This window comes from Bubalus kerabau, chromosome 2, assembly GCF_029407905.1.
Source record: "Bubalus kerabau isolate K-KA32 ecotype Philippines breed swamp buffalo chromosome 2, PCC_UOA_SB_1v2, whole genome shotgun sequence".
Classification (NCBI taxonomy): domain Eukaryota; kingdom Metazoa; phylum Chordata; class Mammalia; order Artiodactyla; family Bovidae; genus Bubalus; species Bubalus kerabau.
In genome coordinates, this window is record NC_073625.1 from 116,086,773 (window position 1) to 116,111,161 (window position 24,389).

General features: G+C 35.6%; 1 protein-coding gene across 8 annotated transcripts in view; it reads right to left on the minus strand.

The window, feature by feature from the left end:
- Nucleotides 1–1,867: 1,867 nt before the first annotated feature.
- The window catches only part of ZNF148 (zinc finger protein 148), a 147,837-nt gene continuing 125,315 nt past the window's right edge, over nt 1,868–24,389 (minus strand). For all 8 annotated transcript variants that reach the window (XM_055568483.1, XM_055568478.1, XM_055568477.1 and 5 more), the window contains 2 exons: nt 8,675–8,793; nt 1,868–8,347 (listed from right to left, as the gene is read on the minus strand). In XM_055568483.1, coding sequence (XP_055424458.1) covers nt 6,749–8,347; nt 8,675–8,793 — 1,718 coding nt within the window. In that variant the 3' untranslated portion in view covers nt 1,868–6,748. The remainder of the gene's footprint in view (nt 8,348–8,674; nt 8,794–24,389) is intronic.

The window sequence follows — 24,389 nt, forward strand, 5'->3', positions numbered from 1 at the left end:
AAACATGTGATCATCAACATCTTCATACTCCTTTGTGCCTGATAAATTTTCAAGGATTCAATAACAAACAAACATTAAATCAAATGACTTCAATTTTTCCTGCAATCTTCAGAAGGTGGGAGAACTATCATGTATATCTGATATGTATCTCACTGGCCCTCTCCCTACCATACCTCATCATTCAAGAAAAAGTGTGATCTAAGCAAGGTTTAGTAGATTATCGGTGGTATTATGTATAACTGGTTAAAGCACCATACTAATAAACTCATCACGGTCTTAGGATTAATCTTTGCAAAAGCCAGTTAGTTTTTCAGGACCTTGGGTCCTCAAGGACCCAGGCTGCACTCCAAGCTTCAGACAGCTTTCTTACAATGTGTCCCACTGGTCACAAAACAGGGAGGGAGTACTGGTAAGGAGATAAATGGATGAAAACAAACTTCCACAAACAGGGGGGGAAAAAAAGCCATGTATGATAATTGAATCTTATCTATAAAGAAAAAACATACATTCTTACACTTTTTTTCTTAGCTCTATGTTAAACTTATTTCAAGTCTAAAATACTGGTGACTAACATTAACACCAGACTCCTGCATTTTAGAACTGCCTGGTAACGTTCTACACAAAGCTACAGTAAAGGCCCTCTTGTTACCCAATTTGTGTACCAAACTGTTTGCTCTATACAGACATTCTTTTCCTCTTCTTAATATTAACCTTACCAATTTTGAAATATTTATCACTAAGTTACTTGAATCAGAATATTGTGAAAAATTCAGCTAAGAAATTATTCATAAAACTGTATTCTGTATTTTATTTTTCAAACAGCCAGTGTCCACATTTTAAATGCAGAATTTGCAAATATAAATTAGTCTAATAATTCAATTAAAAATAAAACAAAAACAATTTCCTTTAGTATCACAATACATAAAATGGTATTATAAACTCCAAATGGCAAGGTTTACTACATGACAATAATGTCAAGAAGCTTTGAAACTCATTAAACCTCTTAATGAATAGGTCAGTTTAAAGAACATTTCTCTGTTCCATGATTATGCATGAAACAAGCTTTCACTATATTATGAAGGCTCAGCAATTTATTCATGGCATAATATGGGGTCAAGCAAAATTTTATTTTTACAATGACAATAAAAAACACATTTCAACAACAACAAAAATCCTCCCAGTTGTTTAAAAACAATTCTTTTTGGAGGGTTAAATGTATTTTAAAATATATTGACTTACCGAATTTCAGTTGCCAAGCTGCTGACCACTGATGTAAAAGTTTGTATTTAAAAATATCACAGACATCTTTTAACAGTGAAAATTTCAATGTGATAAGTTTCATTGCAAAGCAATTTTCACCTGAGTAGAGTTTGAAATTTAGTGCTCATATGTTTGGAGGGGAAGTGGGGAAAGAAAGACCCACTGGTGTCAGATACTGAGTTTGTAGTTCTTTCACAATGATTTCCCAGAGGGCTGAAGAAACATCAACTATTTTACCTTCCAGGACATATATGATGCCCCCTTTTCTCCAATAAATTTGTTCTGGCATTTTATAAATTCTCAATATCCATATTCCTGTTTACCCTTTTAAGCACAGCAACTCAAAATTCATTCAGTTCTATACAACAGTGTCTATATTATGTACATGGTTAATTATCAAGAGAAAATAGAAAATAAAATTTACAGTGATTGAGAAAGGGTCAGAAAATGGGATAGGAAAAGTAATACTGTATAATCAGAATATCCTATTATCCTACCAGTTTTCAGTGACAAGGTTTTTTCCTTTATTAGTTGAAATACAAAGAAGGCATAGGGGATCCCAGGAAAATAACACTATATATCAGAAAATTCAACGTGCTCCACCATCAGGATTTCCATTACACATTTAATTTCTTCTGTACAATTTTTATAAACTTGTTTTTCTTTTCAAAGTCATCAGATTTCCAGATTAAATTCAGCACTACACAGTATGCCCTTGAAGTAAAATGAGGTTACCTGCTTTATTTGGATACCAAGTTCCCTTCCAGACAGCATTAAAATAAAGACAAGTAAGACTACACAGATAAAATCCAGTATAATTCAAATCCAACAATGAAAAATTTCCCCCATATTGTTGCAAAATTCTTTCTACTGAAATGCTCTGCTACAATAATAAAAAGCATACATTACATATAAAAGATACCAGTGTACTAAAAAGTGACAGAAGTGGACTAGCAAATCCTTCAAAGCACATTATATAAATGACTAGCATTTAAAAACATTTTCCTATAAAATGTAGGTCATATACATTTATAAATTGGCGAGTTTATTTCTAAAGCAGTGATGTGTGTGTGTTCAAATAGTTAGCTGTTCTGTACAGTATAATATCTACTCAATTCAAACTACAATAGGTTTGTCTTTCTTTGTATTGAAGTTGAACAAATTCATCTGATCAGCTGAGAAACCAAGGTTGAAAAATAAGTATCTAAAAATCAAAGTAGAAAGTTCAGAATTGTTGAAATGTAGCTATGAAATATGAAGAGAACTATTTCACAATGGAGCTGAAGTCACCTCAAAACTTATGGGCTTGAATCTAAAACAGAAACAAATATTAAAATCCAAAGCAAACCACAAAGTTAGGTAGCAGTACAGAAGCAGGAAAAAAAACCACACCCCCTTCCTTCAGTGTGATGGGCACTAAGTTTTGCAGTCTTCCTCCATCTTGCAGAAGAGTGGTAAGGCCATTCAATGCTTAGTGAGTGAGTACAGATGAAGTCAGATTTAGCCTGTCTCCCCTGCAACTTCAATTATGCTGTGTAAACAGTGTTATGTTCCAATAGGAGGAACAATGGAATTTGCTTATAAAAACTGATTAAAGATAATCATTATTAAATGAAATAAAGATAATAACTCTGAAATGTTTTTAGAACTTTCCTGATGCTACTTGTCAAGTTAGCACTGCTATGTATTATTGCTTACATACAGTACAACATCATATGCCTTCTAACATAAAGCAGTACTGTGATTTGTTTGTACATATTTACAGATTCTTAAAAACAAGCTGTAAAAACATTACATACTTTCAGACAATACAAATTAGCACATTGGTACTCACTTCAAAACAAATGGAATGCATAACATTAATAAAACATCATAAAGGAAGACGCACATAAAAGTCCTTGATTGTCAAGACACGTTTATATATAAACTCTAACTGTGCAGAATTAAAGATTCAATCATAGGTACATCCTTATTTGATGAACCATATTTACAGCATGGTATTGCATAAAAAAATAAAATAATGTTTACAGGGTTTTACTTTTTTATCCATTGGATTAAAGAAAGCAACAAACACAACAAGAAATGTTTGTCTGCTGTAGTTTGTTTCCTACTAAAGTTTAAGTGAAACAGGAAACATCCGTTTTTTATTTGCAGAATATAGCAAAAACAACTGGAAAATTATTTCCCTGAAATAAAGCAATTTGAAACGGAAAAGGTTTAAATTAAATTGCAGAGTCAAAAAGTTTCTCATCGATTATAATAGTGCTTCAAGTAAATATACTGTGAAAAAATGAGTCCTAGTTTAAAATGTTCTAAGTCTAAGAAATAGTTTTACAGTAATGCCTACTTTTAAGTTTCCCGGCTTTTTTTTTTAAACAGCCCTTTAAAAACCCAAATTAATAAAATGAAAGAAGTGGCAAAAGATCTAACCTAGCTGGCACTTTGCAAGCTTCTCTGGCCTGTGGAAATGAAAGCCTACCCTGAGCACAAGGCCTCTTTTGCCTCTCAGAACGAGAAAATTACCCGACCACTGGCAGTCCTCACTCAGCCAGAGCTAAGAGGATGGATTTCTGTGGTATCAACTAGAAAATCTGCAAGTAGATCCAAAAACTTTAAGAGCCACTTCAAATATTCTGAACTAAATGAAATATGTGTACAGTAAGTTAAAAAACAAACGCGCTTTTAGAAGATGTTCAAGAGATATTACTTCATCTAATGTTATCTGTTTCCAATCTTCAAATGTGAGAACAGGTTCTAAGAAAGCACACCTTGGCTCACATTTCACCAAGTTTAAGGATGTAAGAGTATGTTTTCATAGAACAATTTGCTCACCAAGAGAAATTAAAAAACAAAACAAAACCCAAATTGCAAAAGGATATCCTCAATATTCTGATTTAAAGCAGCACAAAAGGCTACTTGCTTTCTCTGTTAATGCCCAGATAGAAATTAAGTAACTTTCTGAAGCAAAATGGGGAAACCCAACTGTTGAGATGTTTATCATATGATGATAATATTAATACACGGTAACTCTGGTAGGCATGTAAAATTTCACAGTAAAGAGAGTAATGACTATACTTTAAGTGGTAAGTCAGTAAATTATGCCAAAGTATCATTTACCTCAAAATATGCTTCTAATGTGGTAGAAAAGTCTGCCATTATGTAGATGTACAGAAATGAGGCCAACCCAGGAATGCAACGCCTGAACTTCTCTCTACTTGCATTAACTGCCACTTTCAAAGGCTTACTGCTCAGCAGTAGAGCCACACTCTAGAAACTGTGCTGGTGATGTTAACACAAACCAAAACCCCACTTTATTCTGTACCAAGTTCTCAACAGAACAGAAATTCTGATCAGGCTCAAAACAAAAACAAACAACTCAGGACATCAATGCCTGCTATCACCCAATAAGCAGTATGAGAAAAACACAAATGTCTATTCCTACAGAGAGCACAGTTTCATTGTTAACATCTGCCTGAATGATGACTTCTTGAGGTTGTGATGTGCAACTCAAGACACACCATGCTTAAGAGTCAATAATGGCAAAACTTAAATATATACTTCAAAGAAGTCTAGAATTCTTGAAAAATTTGGCAGCAAAGAAAGCTGTCAAATGGGAAAGTTTCAAGCAAAGTTTAATAACCAAGGTATAGAGGAAACCACATTAAACATAATTTATATTTCTTATCATAAAACACCATATATTCAAAATAAATGTAAAAGATGTTAAGGTTAGATATTTCTTTGTTCCCTTTCTTTATGAGAACAGTCTTGGGATAACATTAAATAAAATAAAAAATAATTTAAAATGTAGAACATTCTATACTGAAACAAAGACTGAAGGTCTATAAGGCCAATATAAAAGCTAAAATGGAAATTAACAAGAAAGCTGCATCTTCAAGGGGTTATTAATTTTAGATTACTGATGTGTGCATTGTGACAAATATGGTGGAAATTTAAAATAAAAAACAAAAAAGTTGGAACAAATTAAAGAGGATAATAAAATCAATATAACTGTTATTTTCCAAAAATTAAAACTGTCCAATGTGTAACTCAAACCATCATTCTTTAGAAAAGTATATATATATATATATAATATGTATATATATAAAAGCATTATTTATTGTACCATGCTGTATTAAGACAAAATATTAAAAAAAACATTCGTGGTATAAGGATAAAGTCTGTAGTTTATTTAGATTTTGAAATGCAACAAAAGGTTTCCGATCACTCATCTAGCTGAAAAAGAAACTGTAGTTACTAGAATTAGTAAACACTTTTGGTTTGTAAAATTGTAATGAGCCGTGTTCATTAAAAAGTAACTCAAGATAAAATAAGCAATTAAAATGCCCATTTCTTTAGTTTCTCTGGATACTGTTTAATTATCCAATCTATCAAGATTCTAGAAAGAGAAGGATTAAACCAGATTTTACAGTTCCAAAGATACCCAATTTCCTTTTATTGCCAAAAATTAAAATTTTCAATTATGAGATGATTATGACACAACCATATCAAACCTAAAAATCTAAAATTTTTTTTACTTTGAGAAATCAAAAATACCAAATAGATTCTAAGTGCTCTATGTTAACTGAAGTGTATATGTAAAGTAAAATACAATTAAGCTTTAAAACGTGGAATATACATTTTGTATAAGCATTATGTTCTTGGGAATGTAATCTACAGAGTATCTTCTTACTAAAACTTCAAAACCTTGATACTTGCACATGAAAAAATCATAAAAAATATCTAAGTACAACTGTACAAAGAAACTGACACCAATATGCATACTTCCATATAGAAGTGAATGCTTCAACAGTTATGTATTTTGGTAAAAGTTTTGAAAGTATGCATATTTTTTTAAAGTAATTAGGCTTTTAAATAGTGGAGTCTTAGACTATCAGATTTTTATTACTTTTCTCAAAAAGAAAAAGTCGATATAATGCAAAATGAAAATCAAGGGTATATGGCATATCATTCTTTAAAAGGTGGTTTCTTTTTTCCCCTCATAGGACACACTAATTTATTTAAGCCATAATCTCTTGACATTTAAACTTTTAAGTTCACTCTGTCTGTAAAGTATACTCAGATTCCCTGCTGAAGTGCCATGACTATGCTGAAAAACTTAGAAACAGTATGAGTAAATTTCACACAATTACTAATCTCCTAAGAATGTACAATGATATCAGTTAGGAAACAATTGTGCGAAAGTCTCTTTTTTTTTTTCCTTTTAAACTTGGTGTAGGTGGAATAGCAAGTTTCTGATCTAAAACAAGTAATGCATTGCTTCTGTAAAGGTGACAACATGTAAGGCAGTTCAAAGAATGCTGACTAACCAAACAAAACGCAGTTATTGGATTATCTTGCTATTCATATCAGCTTAACTTGTTTTAACGCATTGCTCTTAAATCTGTACAGCACTCCATTTTACACAGAGTAACCCCACTCTTGATTAATCTGTTCTAAAGTGCCAGTATTATTTACACATTTTTTTTTAGCCAAAAGTCTGGCCAGTTGTAGCATCAGGTGAGGATGTCATCCCAGCTCTATTATCATTTACATTCACCAAGGGAAATTCTGGAAACTCAGCACTTGTCCCTGGTCCCCGAAGGTTCACCTGTCCATTGGCAGTGCTAAACTGAGTAGCTATTCCAGCTCTGGATCCATGATATGGAGCACGGAAGGGCTGTTCAAAAGAGCTCATTTGGTAAGCTTGGTGGACAGGCTGAGCCTCAGCTTTCTTCTGAGAAGTCACTTGATCCAAAAAGTCCTGTGTTGATGTGGCAGAAGCATGGTTTGTCTCATCACCTGAAAAGGGAAATGAGTGCTGTGAATCACCAACTATGAGTCCAAAGTGGGATTTATCCGGAGTTGTTCTTAGTGGAGAATTCATTCCTGATCGAAAGCTATTGATGGGCATGGCTGCATAGACTTGCTTGTCTATGGAAGAGAATGCTGGCTGATTTGGAAGGGTCTGGTTATCAGTCACAAAGTTAAGGCTCGGGCTATTCAAATAGGCATCATTTTGGCTAGTTCTGTCCAAAGCCTGCTGCAGAAACTTTGAGTATTCCTGCAACATGTTGGCTTTATCTGATGAGGATGCTTGGGAGCTTGATCCAACATTCTCCGACTGGGTAACCTCAGGTACTTCTGAAGAATTTATTGATATGCTAGAAGTCACCTCAGTGTCCGCAACACTGAATGATATCTCATGCTGTCCATTAGCCTTATGGGAATAATGATCCAACAGAGTCTGTAGTACCTCATCTGGAATAACATTTTTGTCATGATTACTCTTTATCTCCACATTCAGTGCCTGTGAATCTAATATGGATGCTGTGGTACTCTCATCAATGACACTTGCCACAGCTGCTTGTGTTACAGACGGCTGAGAAGCTATAGTGCCCACATTCAGCGCATACTCCCTACTATTGTTACTCGCTGCCTGAAGATACCGCTTCTTCTTCAAAAACTGCATGGCATCATCATAGTTAGTGCTACTGTGCACAGGTTTACTGGGCCCCTCTTGCAAATTGTCAACCTGGTCAATATCAGCATTGCCTTCTGAGTCCAGTAAAGCTTGTTTGTCCACAAGTTCAAAAGCATATTTTGAAACTTTGCTCTCTTCATATGTGGATAAAGGTGAAATCGTTTGATTCTGCTCCAATGGCTGTTTCAGACTTCTCTTACTATTAATTTTCTTGAGGACCAACTTAGGTGGATGTATTTCTCCTGATGCATCTTCTAAATGTGATCCCCCAACTGAGGAATGGGGCATTTCCACAGCATACTCTGCCACCATATACTCATCTTTCACTTTCGTACTTGACGAGTAAAGAGGCAAGTAATCATTTTTGTCCTTCTTTAGGTCAGATTTGTCCAAAGAACTCTCTTTGTCCATCCCGGATGATTTTTTCTCAGTTTTCTGCCTTTTCTTTTTTGGCAGTGAGTTATCTTTTGGTGATGTAGAAAAGCCAGAATCTTCCTCGGATGTCAGAAGGCCACCTTTGATGGCACATCTGTTTAGTTTTTTATCATGATTTTCATGGCACATACGTTTATGTTTCAAAACACGATCTGTTCTGGAAAAATACTGTCGAATTCAAAGTTCGGAAGGGAGTTTTTTGTTTTAGTTTTGTGTTTTGGTCAACCAAGAAAAGAAAAGAAAAAAAGCAATTAATATAAAGATAGATATAAGTGTAATAATATGAGCAACTCCAAACTAATTTCCTGAGCCAACTGTCTAATATAAATTGAATCAACAACAGTTAGGAAATTCTTCAAATAGCTTTAGTAGTTACTAACATTTTCTAATTTAATTCATTAGAATTATTTTACAACTGAATTCCAGACAGAAGACTTTCAATGTCAGTCATGCCTCAATAAAGTAACTTTTTTAAAAATTCAAACCACATCTTACCTGTAAACAGTATTCACACTGGTAAGGTTTTTCTCCACTATGAGTTCTCTTATGCCTTTCCATATGGTATTTTTGAATGAATCTCATACCACATTCATCACAGCGAAATGGTTTTTCACCTAGTATATGATACATAAAGTTTAAAACAAAACAAATACTGTGAAATATAAGTTAGTAAATTACTTTACCACAAGAATCTCTAATAAATTACTTTACCACAAGAACGTTGCCATACTTTGTTCTTAAGTGACATAAGTCTTTATTCTAAATATATCTTCCAATTTATTTTGTCAGGAATATCTTGCTTTACAAAAATGAAAGAGAAGCGGCACATGCCATTGAGAAGACAAGACTGAAGGCACATATGCTCAATCTCCCGGCCTTTTATTATATGTACACATAAAATACTCTTTCCATAGAGACCAGTATGACCAAGAACTTCACAGTACTATGAACAGGTCTCAATAGAGTGGTTAACGTCTAATCTTTTTTTCAATCATACAAAAAATATTTTAGAAAAATTTTTGAAAAAGAAAAGGTTACCCATACACAGACCAACACAATTCTGAGTATATTTTTTTAAATTCATGTCTTTTCAAAGATTTTTGTGCTTAAATAAAATCTAAATCCTAAGAAAATGTATTTTAAATCTAATTTATTAAAACATAAAACAAGTTTAAATCAGAGCTAGGTTTTAAAAGTAATGTTTGTTTATATTGATTCTCTTTTCCTCAACTCAAATGAGCATTTTTCAAGTCCTTCTGGGAAAGAATTAAAATGAGCAATGTTAATTGGACACAGAACCCCCACACCACCTCCAATTTTTTTTAAAATGACAAAAGGACTTCTTAGCTTGAAGGAACCATCTTATGAAGATCTAAAATAGTTTGTACTGATAAAGCCACAGCCTAAGTAAACAGAAGGGTGTGATGAGAAGTCACACCCTTCACCTATTTGGAAAACCACTGTTTCTACTTTATTAGTCAACAAAATTTTACTAAATTCTTCTCCTCTACCCATAACCCCTCTGTAAGAGGTTAAAAATTAAAGACTTGTTACTTGTCCTCAAACAGTTTATAATATAATTGGGAAAACATGATACAAATATTACAAAGGAACAACTAACAAAACTATATCCAGCTCTGGTTTACCTTCACAACTTTATAACCCACTAGCTCTCTTCTTGACCTTTTCCTCCAGTCAAATTGAAGAACCTACCATCCTCATGCTTTCCTACTTCTGCCTGTTTCATGCTGCTCCTTAAGTCCACTTCTGTGTGTTCAGATACTACGCCCCCCTCAAGGACCAACCCAGCTGCTCTAGAATACGTTGCCCTATTCTCCCAGAGGAAAGGTATCTTTATCTTCTCTGTTGTTCAGTTGCTAAGTCCTGTCTGACTCTCTGTGACCTCCGGGACTGCAGCACACCAGGCTTCCCTGTCCTTCACTATCTCCCAGAATTTGCTCAAACTCAAGTGATGCTATCCAGCCATCTCATCTTCTGTCGTCCCCTTCTCTTCCTGCCTTCAATCTTGACCAGCATCAGGGTCTTTTCCAATGAGCTGCCTCTTCGCATCACACGGCCAAAGTATTGGAGCTTCAGCTTTTGCATCAGTCCTTCCAATGGATATCCAGAGTTGATTTCCACGAGGACTGACTGGTTTGATCTCCGTGCAGTCCAAGGGACTCTCGAGGGTCTTTTCCAACACCACAGTTCAAAATTCTTTGACATTCAACCTTCTTTATGGTCCAGCTCTCATATCTGTACATGACTACTGGAAAAACCATAGCTTTGACTAGATGGACCTTTGTCAGCAAAGAGATGTCTCTGCTGTCTAGGTGTATCACAGCTTTTCTTCCAAGGAACATCTTTTCATTTCATTAAATTATCATCAAATTATCTTCTTTAACTTTCCACAGAACTGTAGCTGTACCTTTCCTAAGGCATTCATTACTTTCACGTCAATAATTAGTCTACAACTCTACTCTTTTACTAAAGTTCTTTAGGTCAGAATCAGGGCCCAAATTATCTTTATGTAGCTCAAATTACTTTGGGCAATTTTTTAAGTGACACATGAATGGTATAAAGGATTATTACAGAGGCTTGTTAGTGGAAAAAACCATTATCATGAACTGGTATGATTTGGAAAAGTTTCTTGGAAGTGTCAGAATCTATGCTGAGTGGTCGTTAAAATAGACTGTGTATATGTGATTAAAGCCAAGAAAAGAATATTTAGTGGGGAATAACAGAGCAAGTAAGGGTTTAGATATTATAAGATATACTGGAGAATCACAACAAACTGTGAAAAACGGGAATACCAAACCACCTGACCTGCCTCCTGAGAAATCTGTATGCAGGTCAAGAAGCAACAATTAGAACTGGACATGGAACAACAGACTGGTTCCAAATATAGGGAAAGGAGTACGTCAAGGCTGTATATTGCCACCCTGCTTTTTTAACTTATATGCAGAGTACATTATGTGAAATGCCAGGCTGGATGAAGCACAAGCTGGAATCAAGATTGCCAGGAGAAATATCAGTAACCTGAGATATGAAGATGACACCACCCTTATGGCAGAAAGTGAAGAGGAACTAGAGAGTCTCTTGATGAAAGTGAAAGAGGAGAGTGAAAAACTTGGCTTAAAACTCAATATTCAAAAAAAGATCATGGAATCTGGTCCCATCACTTCATGGCAAACAGATGGGGAAACAATGGAAACAGTGACAGACTATTTTTTGGGGCTCCAAAATCACTGCAGATGCTGACTGCAGCCATGAAATTAAAAGACGCTTGCTCCTTGGAAGAAAAGCTATGACCAATCTAGACAGCATATTAAAAGGCAGAGACATTACTTTGCCAACAAAGGTCCGTCTAGTCAAAGCTATGGTTTTTTCCAGTAGTCCCGTATGGATGTGAGAGTTGGACTGTGAAGAAAGCTGAGCGCAGAAGAATTGATGCTTTTGAACTGTGGTGTTGGAGAAGACTCTTGAGAGTCCCTTGGACAGCAAGGAGATCAAACCAGTCAATCCTCAAGGAAATCAGTCCTGAATATTCACTGGAAGAACTGATGCTGAAGCTGAAACTCCAACACTTTGGCCGCCTGATGCAAAGAACTGATTCACTGAAAAAGACCCTGATGCTTGGAAAGATCGAAGGCAGGAGGAGAAGGGGACGACAGAGGATGAGATGGTTGGATGGCATCACCGACTCAATGGACATGAGTTTGAGCAAGTTCTGGGAGCTGGTGATGGACAAGGAGGCCTGCCATGCTACAGTCCATGGGGTTGCAAAGAACTGGACACAACTGATCGACTGAACTGTTACTGGAGAAATGGTGCCTAAGAAGAGACTTTAACTTGGCAATAAGTCAACTATTTGAAACTTTCAAGAATGCAACTTCTGTAATTGCTATGGAGTTAACTAAATTTTAGGGCTGAAGGGACTTTGCAATGACTTCAAACTGTGCTCTTGGGAGCTCCACAGAGGCCCCCAAAGGCTAATATGGCAAATGGCTCTAAGCTTCCACCCAGAATTCAGGAGAAAATAGCTCTTGTACACAGGGGGTCTGAGTAAGGACTCCAAGGGTTTAGAGACTAGAATGAAGAACCTAACACAACTAACCTCTACCAATTTACTTATCATTACAAAAACAAAGTCCAGAAAAGTTAAGGTGTCCAACAAACTCTGGGAGAGAAGATCACTTACTTAGAACATTTCAAAGTGAAAGAAATGAGAAAAAGGAGGTAAGAATAGACAATCCATCCAAGATTAAGAATTGTTAAGGGTGGGGAACTTAACTAAAACTGAAATGGACTATTATGGTGACTAATCAAAAGAACAAGATCTCAGAGAAACTAGGATGAAAAGGGAGAGTACAAGTATTATTTTTAAAAAAGTAAGAATAGATGCATATTTTGAAGTAAAAAGATGTATATGATAGAGCACATTAAGATCAGAAGTTGATTTAGATCATTTTTCAAAAGTGAGAGAGGATAAAGAGAAAATTAGTGAATGAATTAGAATTCAACTAATTCTCCATGACAAGACTATAATATTGTTAATAATGATATAACACCTCACACTGGTCAAAGCAGAAGGTGACACACTGATCCTAAGATTCAAATGGAAATGCAAGGGATTCAGAGCAGCTAAAGCGATTTTGAAAAAGAAAACTCAGATTTCCCAACTTCAAAACTTACAGCCAAAGGCATAAGGAGACATACATATTAAATAACAGAACTGAGAGTCTAAAAATAATCTTTACATTTACAGTTAACCGACCTTTCATTATAGTCGCCAAGATACTTCAGTGGGGAAAAAGTCTTTTCAACAATAATACTGGGACAATTTGATACCCATATGCAAAAGAATGGGACTGGACCTCAACTTCGCATTGCATACAAAAATTAACTCAAAATAGATCATAGGCCTAAATGTGAAAACTACAACCATCAAACTCTTTAATATATGAATAAATCTTGACTTCAGATTATGTGGGCAATGACTTCTTAGATATCACACCAAAAGCATATGCAACCAAACAAAAAATAAATAAAATATACCTCATCAAAATGAACCTTTGTTCTTCGAAGGACACTATCAAGAATGTGAACAGACAAAATGCTATGGTAGCTGCTTTGAGAAATAATCTGCCAAAATGTTAAACTTAGAATTACCATATAAGCGAACAGTTTTACTCCTAGGTACACACCCCAAAGAACTGAAAACAGGTATTCATTCAGAGATTTGTATACCAAAACACATAACAGCATTATGCACAGCAAGCAAAAGACGGGAACAACCCAAGGGTCCACCAACAGATGAACGGATAAACAAAATGTGATACATACAGAAGATGGAATATTTTTCAGCCACAAAAAGAAATGAATTTCTGATACATGATATAACATGAATGAACCTTGAAGAAATCATACTAAGAGAAAGAAGCTAGACATAAAAAGAACAAATACTGAGTGATTCCATCTATAAGAAATACCTAGAATAGGCAAATTCACATGGATAGAAAGTAGAATAAAGGTTACCAGGGACTGGAAGAGAGAGGAAAGGAGGGTTATTGCTTAATGGCTACAGGTTTTTGTTTGTGTATAATTTTGTTACACAATGTCATAAATATACTTCATGCCACTACACTGCATAGTTAAAAATGATTAAAATGGTAAATTTAGTTACAGGTTTTTTTTCTTATAAGGTGAAAAGACAACCCAGGAATGGGATAAAATATTTTCAAATCATGTTTCTGAAAAGGGATGTCTATCTAGTAAAAATCAACCCAAAAACCACTTATAACTCAACAGTAAAAAGACAAATTATCTAATTTAATAACAAGCAATGGATCTAAACAGACATTTCTCCAAAGAAAATACACAAATAACCAATAAGTACATAAAAAATGCTCAACATTCTTACTTATTATGAGTGTTGAGTGAAGTCACTCAGTTGTGTCCAACTCTTTGCGACCCTATGGACTGTAGCCTACCAGGCTCCTCCATCCATGGGATTCTGCAGGCAAGAGTACTGGAGTGGGTTGCCATTTCCTTCTCCAGGGTATCCTCTCGACCCAGGTCTCCCGCATTGTAGGCAGACGCTTTTCCGTCTGAGCCACCAGGGAAGTCCCTTCCTTACTTATTAGGGAAACGCAAATCAATATCACAATGAGATACCACTTCATACCCAACAGGACAATTACAATAGAAAGGACAATAATAACAAGTGTTAGCACGGATGCAGAGAAATTGGAATTCTCATGCTTGGGTGGTAGGATTGTAAAGTGGTGCAGCATCTTTGGAAAACAATTTTGCAGATCCTTAACATAGAGTTACCATACCATATAACTCAGCAATTCCACTCCAAAGCATACACCCAAGAGTACTAAAACATTATTTCCACACAAAAACAAATATTCATAACAGCATTATTCATAACAGTCAGAAAGTAAAAACAACCCAAATGTCCCTTAATAGAATAAATGAACAAAACATGGTATATTCAACATGGAACATCATTTAGCTATAAAAAGGAATAGAAGTACATGCCGCAACATGAATGAACTTTTAAAACAGTATGCTAAGTGAAAGGAGTTAGGCAAACAAACCACCTACTGTGTGATTCCATTCATAAGAAATGTCCGTAACAGGGAAATCCATAGAAATAGAAAGTAGATTAAAGATTACCTAGTGCTGGGAGGTATGGGTACAGGATTTTAGAATGGTGAAGGTTATTGTAACTTAGAATAGACTGTTAAGAGTCCTGTGACAGTTGTATAACTGTCAATATACTATAAACTACTGAACTGCACACTTTAAAGGGATGGGGTTTTTGACACTGCGAATTATATTTCAATCAAGTTGCAAATTTATATACTGCATGTTAACACAACTGACATCATACAAAGTGAGTAAGATTATTTCTTCCCACAAGGTGCTAACAACTGAATTCAAAATAAATTAACTGGAGAAAAATCATGCTTGAATTATTAACTATGTATTAGTACATGTGGGGTAGGAAATGGCAACCCCAGTAGGCTACAGTCCATGTGGCTACAAACAGTCAGACATGACTGAATGAGTGACACTCACTCACACACACACACACATTAGTACATGATCAAGAATTAAAAGCTCATTTAACTAGAAGCAACATTAACAAACCTAAACAAAAAGGTATTAGAAACATTAATACCTTAAAAGAAATTTGTACAAATGTTCCCTTGTTGCTTAAAAAAAAAACAAAAATCAAAATAAAACTAAAAAAGCAAACAACTTTCATGGCCCCTTAAACAGAATAATTACAATGGCCAAGTCAGCCAGGATTAATGTAGACACAAATTTATCTTCCATAGTCATTTACTTTTTGAGTACTCACTTTTGATATGCTTATTTCTAATCCTTTGTCTGTTTTCTCCTTCAATATTTTCCTTTTTCACTATATCATCTTTCTTCACATCTTTTTCTCCCATTCCCCCCCTTCTTCTCTCACTTTTTAACTAGCTATTCCAGAAATAAGACTTTTTAAAATTTAAGTTTTGTCATTTAAGGATCCTTCTTTGTTTATGGATTAGATCACATACTTAAATGGTTCAAAAAAAAACCACACAAAAACACAAAACAATACAGAGAATTACATGAGAAAAAGTTTTCTTCCTATCTTTGCCCCTCCATTGGTACCCACATTTACTTGTTGGGGCTCTGTTTCCTTCCAGTTTCTTGACCCAAGCATAAAGAAAAGTAAGTACATATTCTTTTTATAATTTTTCTCTCTTTCCTATGTGACTATAGCATATTTTATTGTGTTTAGAGATCTTGTCAGTAGAAAAAGAATTAGCTCATTTGTTCTGACAACTGATATATCTTTCACTGGTGGACACACATTTAACCAGTCCCTATTATTTCCAAATATTTCCTATTATAAATGATATTATAATAGATATCCTGTCAATATATTAATTCATACATTTACAGGTACATTTGTAGGGTAAATTCTCAGAAACAGAATTCCTGATCAAATAATAAAAATATTTGTGACTGTGAAATACACTGCCAAATTGGTCTCCATGGAGATATTAATGTATATTTCACCACCCATGTATGAGTGACTGTTTCCCTATAACCCTGCCATATACTACTATGTTGTTAAACATCTTGATGACTTCAAATCTAATACATGAAAAAACAGTATTTCAGTATGAGGTTGACCATCTTTATATGTCATTTTTCTATGAACTGTCTATATCTATCTTTCACCTTTTATTTTTTTAAACTAGGTTGCTGATCTTTCTCGTGATGATTTATAAGAGCTTTATTAAAGAGACTGGTCTTTTGATTGTATGAGTTCTACAACTATTTTTCATGGTTTTTTTTTGGTGTGTGACTCTTTGTGACCCTATGGACTGAGGCCACCAGGTTCCTCTGTCCATGGGACTCTCCAGGAAAGAATATACTGGAGTGGGTTGCCATGCCCTCCTCCAGAGGATCTTCCCCACCTAGGGACTGAACCCGCATCTCTCATGTCCCCTAAAATGGCAGGTAGGTTCTTTACTATTAGTGCCATCTTTACATAGATGAATTATCAAACATTTGTTTTATGGATATTAAATTTTGAGTACTTTCAGAATTTTCCCGTTCCAATCTGTCCATATTTTTAATGACACATAGGTAGTTTCATCTTTTACATTAAATCTGATAGATTTGGAGCTCATCCTGAGGTAGAATGTGATGGATAAAAGTCTGTCTTTCCAGACGGCTATCCTGGTTTTCCCACATAATTTACTGCAAGGTTCAGCTTTACTTGATCACTTTTTTATCATAATCATACACTAGTAAGTTCTACGGGTCTATTTCCAGACTTTATATTCTATTCTATCAGACTATTAATAAGCCAGAACCAACATATTTTAGTTTTTAAGACTTTATATACTTTATCATTTGGTAGGACTAATCACTCTACATGCTTCAGTCCATGGGGTTGCAGAGTCGGACATGACTTAGTGAACAACAATCCCCCTCATTGTTGTTCTTTTATTTTTGTCTGGTTTGTCGTATTTGTCCACTTTTCAAAACACTTCTGAATTAGCTTGTCTAATATCTGGGGTGAGAGAAAGGGACAGTTGCCTGAAATATTTATGTTAACTTATGGAAGACTGATACATTTTATGAGCTTTATGAAGATGCCTCTTCTAACTGAAAAAAAGAAAGGGAAAGGGGATAAAGTTTTGTTCTGTGTCCTCAACAGAGTTTTAATAATTTCCCAATATGGAACTTTCCACATTTCTTATTGTGATATTATAAAGGGTTATTTTCTTCCATTATATCTTCTACTGTGTGTGTTATTTACATACAAAGTATATGATTTTTGGCAGTTTTAGTGAATTTGCTGGTATGCAGTCATTTTCGGTTGACTCTCATGGATTTTCCAAGTTTACAATAATATTGTTTGCAGACAGTTATTTTTAACCTATAATATTTTTCTCTTGCTACTTCTGCTGGCTACTATTCTCATATATTATGTTAAAAATAATGGTAATAATGTGCTCTGTATCTTCTTCCCAACTTTGGTACTTTCATATATCTCTTAACTAGAAATGGAAATAAAATGACTGGTAAATATTTCCTTAAGAAACATGAAAACACTTAAGTTAAATTTCTTTCCAGAGCCTCTCTACTGGAAAAGGAAGACAATCTATACAACACTTGAGTGACTTTAAGGTGAACAGGAAAGGTTTGTTTACATGAAAAATACTAAGAATTTTGTAAATACTGTTTGCCATTCAGGAAAGCAATAACATGGTGAAGAAGAAACAATCTCAAGCTGTTCTACTAATGATAATTTTCCAATACCCAAGGAGCCTGGAGTTTCATTTTTACCAGTTATCAATGAGACGACGTTGCAGTGTTTTCTTTTTTCCCACTGCAGTGTTTTTTCCTGGTAACTTGACACTGAGTTGTCTAAGGGCAAGAATTCTTACTTAAAATATGTGTAAATATTAGGGAAAATTATATACAATAAACTGATAAGGACATAAGTTTTATGAACAAAATACCTCACAATGACAATATATTAATCGGACTTTTGGTAGTTTCAACGAATCTGCTTTTTCCTCTTCAATCATTCTAATCTGGCTTCTGTACTTACTTTATCAAAATGGTTGTCGTAGATCACCTTCAGGTTAAATACAACCAAATCTTTTCAGTTATTATAGCAGACCTCTCAGCAGGATTCGATTCAGGTGATCCCTTTCTTTTTCCTTGACTTCTGTGACGTTCATGCTCTTTCAACCTCTCTAACGGCTCCTTCTCAATCAAGGCTCTTTCCAGTTCACTCTCCTCCTTCCAACTATGAAATATTTTAGTTCTTTATGGCTTCCTTCTAAACTATCTGCTTTTCTCCTTCTATATACTTATCTTTGGCAAGAAGGGAAACTCATCTATTTCCACAGCTTTAATTACTCACAACTCTGAGCTCCAGATCATGCATCCAAACTGCCTACACTTCTATGACACTCAGGGATCTCAAATGTATCATATGTATCTCAAATGTATCACTGATGATCTTCAACCCACAGCTTAGTTCTTATCCAGACTCCCTCTTTGTATGAATTCTTACTCAAAATATGGGTATTAGGGAATTTCATCCACCTAGTTTTGCAAACCTGGAGGAGGCAATGGCACCCTACTCCAGTACACTTGCCTGGAAAATCCCATGGACAGAGAAGCCTGGTAGGCTGCAGTCCATGGGGTCACCAAGAGTTGGATACGACTGAGTGACTTCACTTTCACTTTTCACTTTCATGCATTGGAAAAGGAAATGGCAACCCACTCCAGTGTTCTTGCCTGGAGAATCCCAGGGACAGGGGAGCCCAGTGGGCTTCCGTCTATGGGGTCACACAGAGTCAGATACAACTCAAGTGACTTAGCAGCAGCAGCAGTTTACACAACTTTTCTCTTCAACCCCTCCATATTCAACTGGTTAACACATTACTGATCTACTGATTCTACCTACTAAGTACCTGTCAAATCTGCCCAGTTCTTTCCGTTACTTCCCACTGTCATTACCCAAGTCCAAGATACTCTCATCTTCTGGCCTGGACTACTATCTAATATCCTCCTAACAGCAGTCTCTTTGTGATTCACTCTCATCTATTTCCAATTCCACACCACAGCTAGATTTTATTAACATTAAGTACATGTGATCATGTATAAAGCCTACAGTTCCTAGGATCAATACATGCACAAACACGCAGCATTCCATTCATTACCATCTGGTCCCTATATCTTTCTCTGATCTTTCTTTACAATACTCCTCTTCACCTTCTGAGCTCTAACCAAAGCCTTCTTTCAATTCCTAGTACTGTCATGCTTTTTCTCACCCCAGGATCATTTTCTCTTATAACTCCTCCTGCAAACCAATTCTTCATCATGATAGTCAATCTAAAGTACTTTACACTCAAAAAATAGTACCTAGTATTCTTAGTAATCAGAATGAAAATGGCAACCATTTTAATAATGAAGTCTTCATAAAATCTAGGTCAAAATACTTGTATTATTTAGATATTATGACATCAAATATAATAATATATAATAAAATATTATAATATTTAGGTATTATGATATCTATGACTATATTCACATGGCCTAGTCACTGGGTTTTAACTGTAATCAATGTGTTAATATAGTGATAATCATTTACATCAGCCTCTTGGTACATACTTGGTACATACTTGGTAACAGAAGGGATTTTCTATCTTTAATAAGTCATAAAAGCAGAGAAAATAAAATTTACAAGTATAACACAAATTATACTAATCAAAAAAGATTATTCATTACTATGAGAACCACTATAAGTACTTAAGATTATAGATTCTAGAACCAGACTAGCTGGGTTTTAGTGCTAGTCTCAGCATTTCTTAACTGTGCGACATTGAGCATGTTATTTAAACTCTTCTTAATATTCTCATCTGTAAAGAAAAAACATTAATAAAACACATATTGGAGCCAAATGTTAAATGAGATAACCTGTGTGAGTAACTAGTCTTTGCTTAAGAAAAATCTAGCAAATTTTAATAGCTCAATAAACATGAGCTATTAAATATACAACTTAAGAGGCTGATGTAAATGATTATCACTATATTAACACATTGATTACAGTTAAAACCCAGTGACTAGGCTACATATCCCAAATGAAAATATCCTTAAGCTAGACAGACAATTCAGGAAAACAGGAAACAAGGAGGATTACTGAAATAATTATATAGAAACATAATCACACTCCCAGTAACTTGCTTAAAACTTCAGAGCATATAAGAAATAAGAAGGTCACTTACTGCACAATTAAATTTATCTAACATTCTCAAAATGGCATACAACTATAAAGATGGAAAACACACTAGTGTTTGTCAGGAGTTAATTATGGAGGAGAGGGAGCGAAAGAAGTCATATGACTGTAAACAGACAGTACAAGCAAACTTTCTATAATAAGATGAAGGTACCAGTAAAATTTAAAAACAAATAAACACACAAACAAACAAACAGAAATAAGAATATCCCTGGCATATAGGAGGTCAGAAAGTTCATTTATCAGTCTAAGAAGAACCCATATACTATGCAGGAAACTACATATGTGTGTGTGTGTGTGTGTGTGTATGTACATATGTACGTATTTATTTTCTTGGTTATGCTGCATGGCATACATGGGATCTGAGTTCTCCAACTAGGGACCGAACCCATGCTCCCTGCATTAGAAGCATGGAGTCAACCACTGGACTGCCAGGGAAGTCCCAGGAACTATAATTGATAGGAAATCATCTGAGACTAAAACTACAACCAATGAAGTACAAATTATGTTATTAAATAAAAACTGTGAAATTGCCACAGTAAAATGAAGCAATGTCAGTTAAACTGGTAAACACCCAAAAGGGATTAAGTTAACTAGTAACAGTAGTACTTTTTTTGGGCAGCAAATTTTTTAAACCCCACTTTTCAGTAAGTATAGAACAATTTCAATGCCTGCGTTTTCAACTTTGGAAAGAAACTTTGGCAATGTTTGCCCTTTTTAAAATAACACACTGGGGTCACCATTTCCCCCCACAAAAGAAAACAATGAAGGAATTGTTTCATTTTTTTCTGGGCTTCTTTTCTTTGGTAAAGCTATGAAATTATACATTTACAGCGAAATTTTTTTAATGCTCTAGTTTTCTTAGAATTAAATAGCAAATGACAGGTGGGAAACTATGTTTTAGGCTACCATAGATTAGATTTTAGATTCCTTTTTTGTGACAAACAACACTAAAAAACTATCAATTACCTCTATCTATTAAGAGCAACATCCCTGATGTGCTATAAAAATTTTTTTAAATTTCAAAGTTGGTCTAGGAACCATTTAAGAAAACAAAATTGAAACAACAAACACTGTCCTAATTCTGAAAATAAGTGAACATCATTTAAATACAGCAATTTCCACAGTTCATTTTTCTGTCAGCCAATATACAATTTGTACTAATATATAAGCATATTAACACTAAGTAACTGATGTTCCAATGACAGCACCTAGAAAAACTTAAAGTAATATTAATTAATGATAAAGAAAAGGAAAGATATAGGCATCTAAATGCAGAGTTCCAAAGAATAGCAAGAAGAGATAAGAAAGCCTTCCTCATTGATCAATGCAGGGAAATACAGGATTACAACAGAATGGGAAAGACCAGAGATCTCTTCATGAAAATTAGAGATACCAAGGGAACATTTCATGCAAAGATGGGCTTGATAAAGGACAGAAATGGTATGGACCTAACAGAAGCAGAAGATATTAAGAAGAGGTGGCAAGAATACACAGAAGAACTGTACAAAAAAGATCTTCACGACCCAGATATTCACGATGGTGTGATCACTCACCTAGGGCCAGACATCCTGGAATGTGAAGTCAAGTGGGCCTTAGGAAGCATCACTACCAACAAAGCTAGTGGAGGTGATGGAATTCTAGTTGAGCTATTTCAAATCCTGAAAGATGATGCTGTGAAAGTGCTGCACTCAATATGCCAGCAAATTTGGAAAACTCAGCAGTGGCCACAGGACTGGAAAAGGTCAGTTTTCATTCCAATCCCAAAGAAAGGCAATGCCAAAGAATGCTCAAACTACCACACAATTGCACTCATCTCACACGCTAATAAAGTAATGCTCAAAATTCTCCAAGCCAGGCTTCAGCAATATGTGAACTGTGAACTTCCAGATGTTTAAGCTGGTTTTAGAAAAGGCAGAGGAACAGAGATCAAATTGCCAATACCCGCTGGATCATGGAAAAAGCAAGAGAGTTCCAGAAAAAGATCTATTTCTGCTTTATTGACTATGCCAAAGCCTTTGACTGTGTGGATCACACTAAACTGTGGAAAATTCTGAAAGAGATGGGAATACCAGACCACCTGACCCGCCTCTTGAGAAACCTGAATACAGGTCAGGAAGCAACAGTTAGAACTGGACACGGAACAACAGACTGGTTCCAAAGAGGAAAAGGAGTACGTCAAGGCTGTATATTGTCACCCTGCTTATTTAACTTCTATGCAGAGTACATCATGAGAAACGCTGGGCTGGAAGAAGTACAAGCTGGAATCAAGATTGCCGGGAGAAATATCAATAACCTTAGATATGCAGATGACACCACCCTCATGGCAGAAAGTGAAGAGGAACTAAAAAGCCTCTTGATGAAAGTGAAAGAGGAGAGTGAAACAGTTGGCTTAAAGCTCAACATTCAGAAAACTTAAGATCATGGCATCTGGTCCCATCACTTCATGGGAAATAAATGGAGGAACAGTGGAAACAGTGTCAGACTTTTATTTTTCTGGGCTCCAAAATCACTCCAGATGGTGATTACAGCCATGAATTAAAAGATGCTTACTCCTTGGAAGGAAAGTTATGACCAACCTAGATAGCATATTCAAAAGCAGAGACATTACTTTGTCAACAAAGGTCTGTCTAGTCAAGGCTATCGTTTTTCCAGTGGTCACGTATGGATATGAGAGTTGGACTGTGAAGAGAGCTGAGCACCAAGGAATTGATACTTTTGAACTGTGGTGTTGGAGAAGACTCTTGAGAGTCCCTTGGACTGCAAGGAGATCCAACCAGTCCATTCTAAAGGAGATCAGTCCTGGGTATTCATTGGAAGGACTGATGCTGAAGCTGAAACTCCAATACTTTGGCCACCTCATGCGAAGAGTTGACTGACTCATTGGAAAAGACCCTGATGCTGGGAGGGACTGTGGGCAGGAGGAGAAGGAGATGACAGAGGATGAGTGGCTGGATGGCATCACCGACTCGAAGGACATGAGTTTGGGTAAACTCTGTGAGTTGGTGATGGACAGGGAAGCCTGGTATGCTGTGATTCATGGGGTCGCAAAGAGTCGGACACGACTGAGTGACTGAGCTGAACTGAACTGAACCGAACCATCCAAATGTGGCATATGTTGTGTTGTTCAGGCGCTCAGTCGTGTCCAACTCTTTGCGACTGTGTGGACTGCAGCAGGCCAGGCTTCCCTGTCTTTCATCATCTTCCAGAGCTTGTATATGTAACATATGTAACTACTTTTTATTTATTTAAAAAACTAATTCAGACTATCACACAAGTCTGTCTTCCACAGATGTGGTTAAAACTTTTTTAAATTAGTAAAATGGGGGGATATATATCTTCAATAAAAAGAAATTTAAGTTAGAATCTCAAAATGTAAAACAGATTTAAAATAGCAGTGAGCTAACATTATCCTGACTTACATTTTAAATTAGTCCATCTATTTTTGAACTTAATATAAATCCATAATTTCTAGCTACTTCTTCAAAAAAGTGTTCTAGAAAAAAAGTTCAACAGTTAAGACTACATTAAGAACAACAGGGGGTTATCAAATCAATAGACTCTATCAGTTCAGTTCAGTCACTCAGTTGTGTCCGACTCTTTGTGACCCCATAAACCACAGCACGCCAGAACTCCCTGTCCATCACCAACTCCTGGAGTTCACCCAAACCCATGTCCATTGAGTCGGTGATGCCATCCAGCCATCTCATCCTCTGTCGTCTCCTTCTCCTCCTGCCCTCAATCTTTCCCAGCATCAGGGTCTTATTTCAAATGAGTCAGCTCTTCGCATCAGGCGGCCAAAGTATCGGAGTTTCAGCTTCAATATCAGTCCTACCAATGAACACCCAGGACTGATCTCCTTTAGGA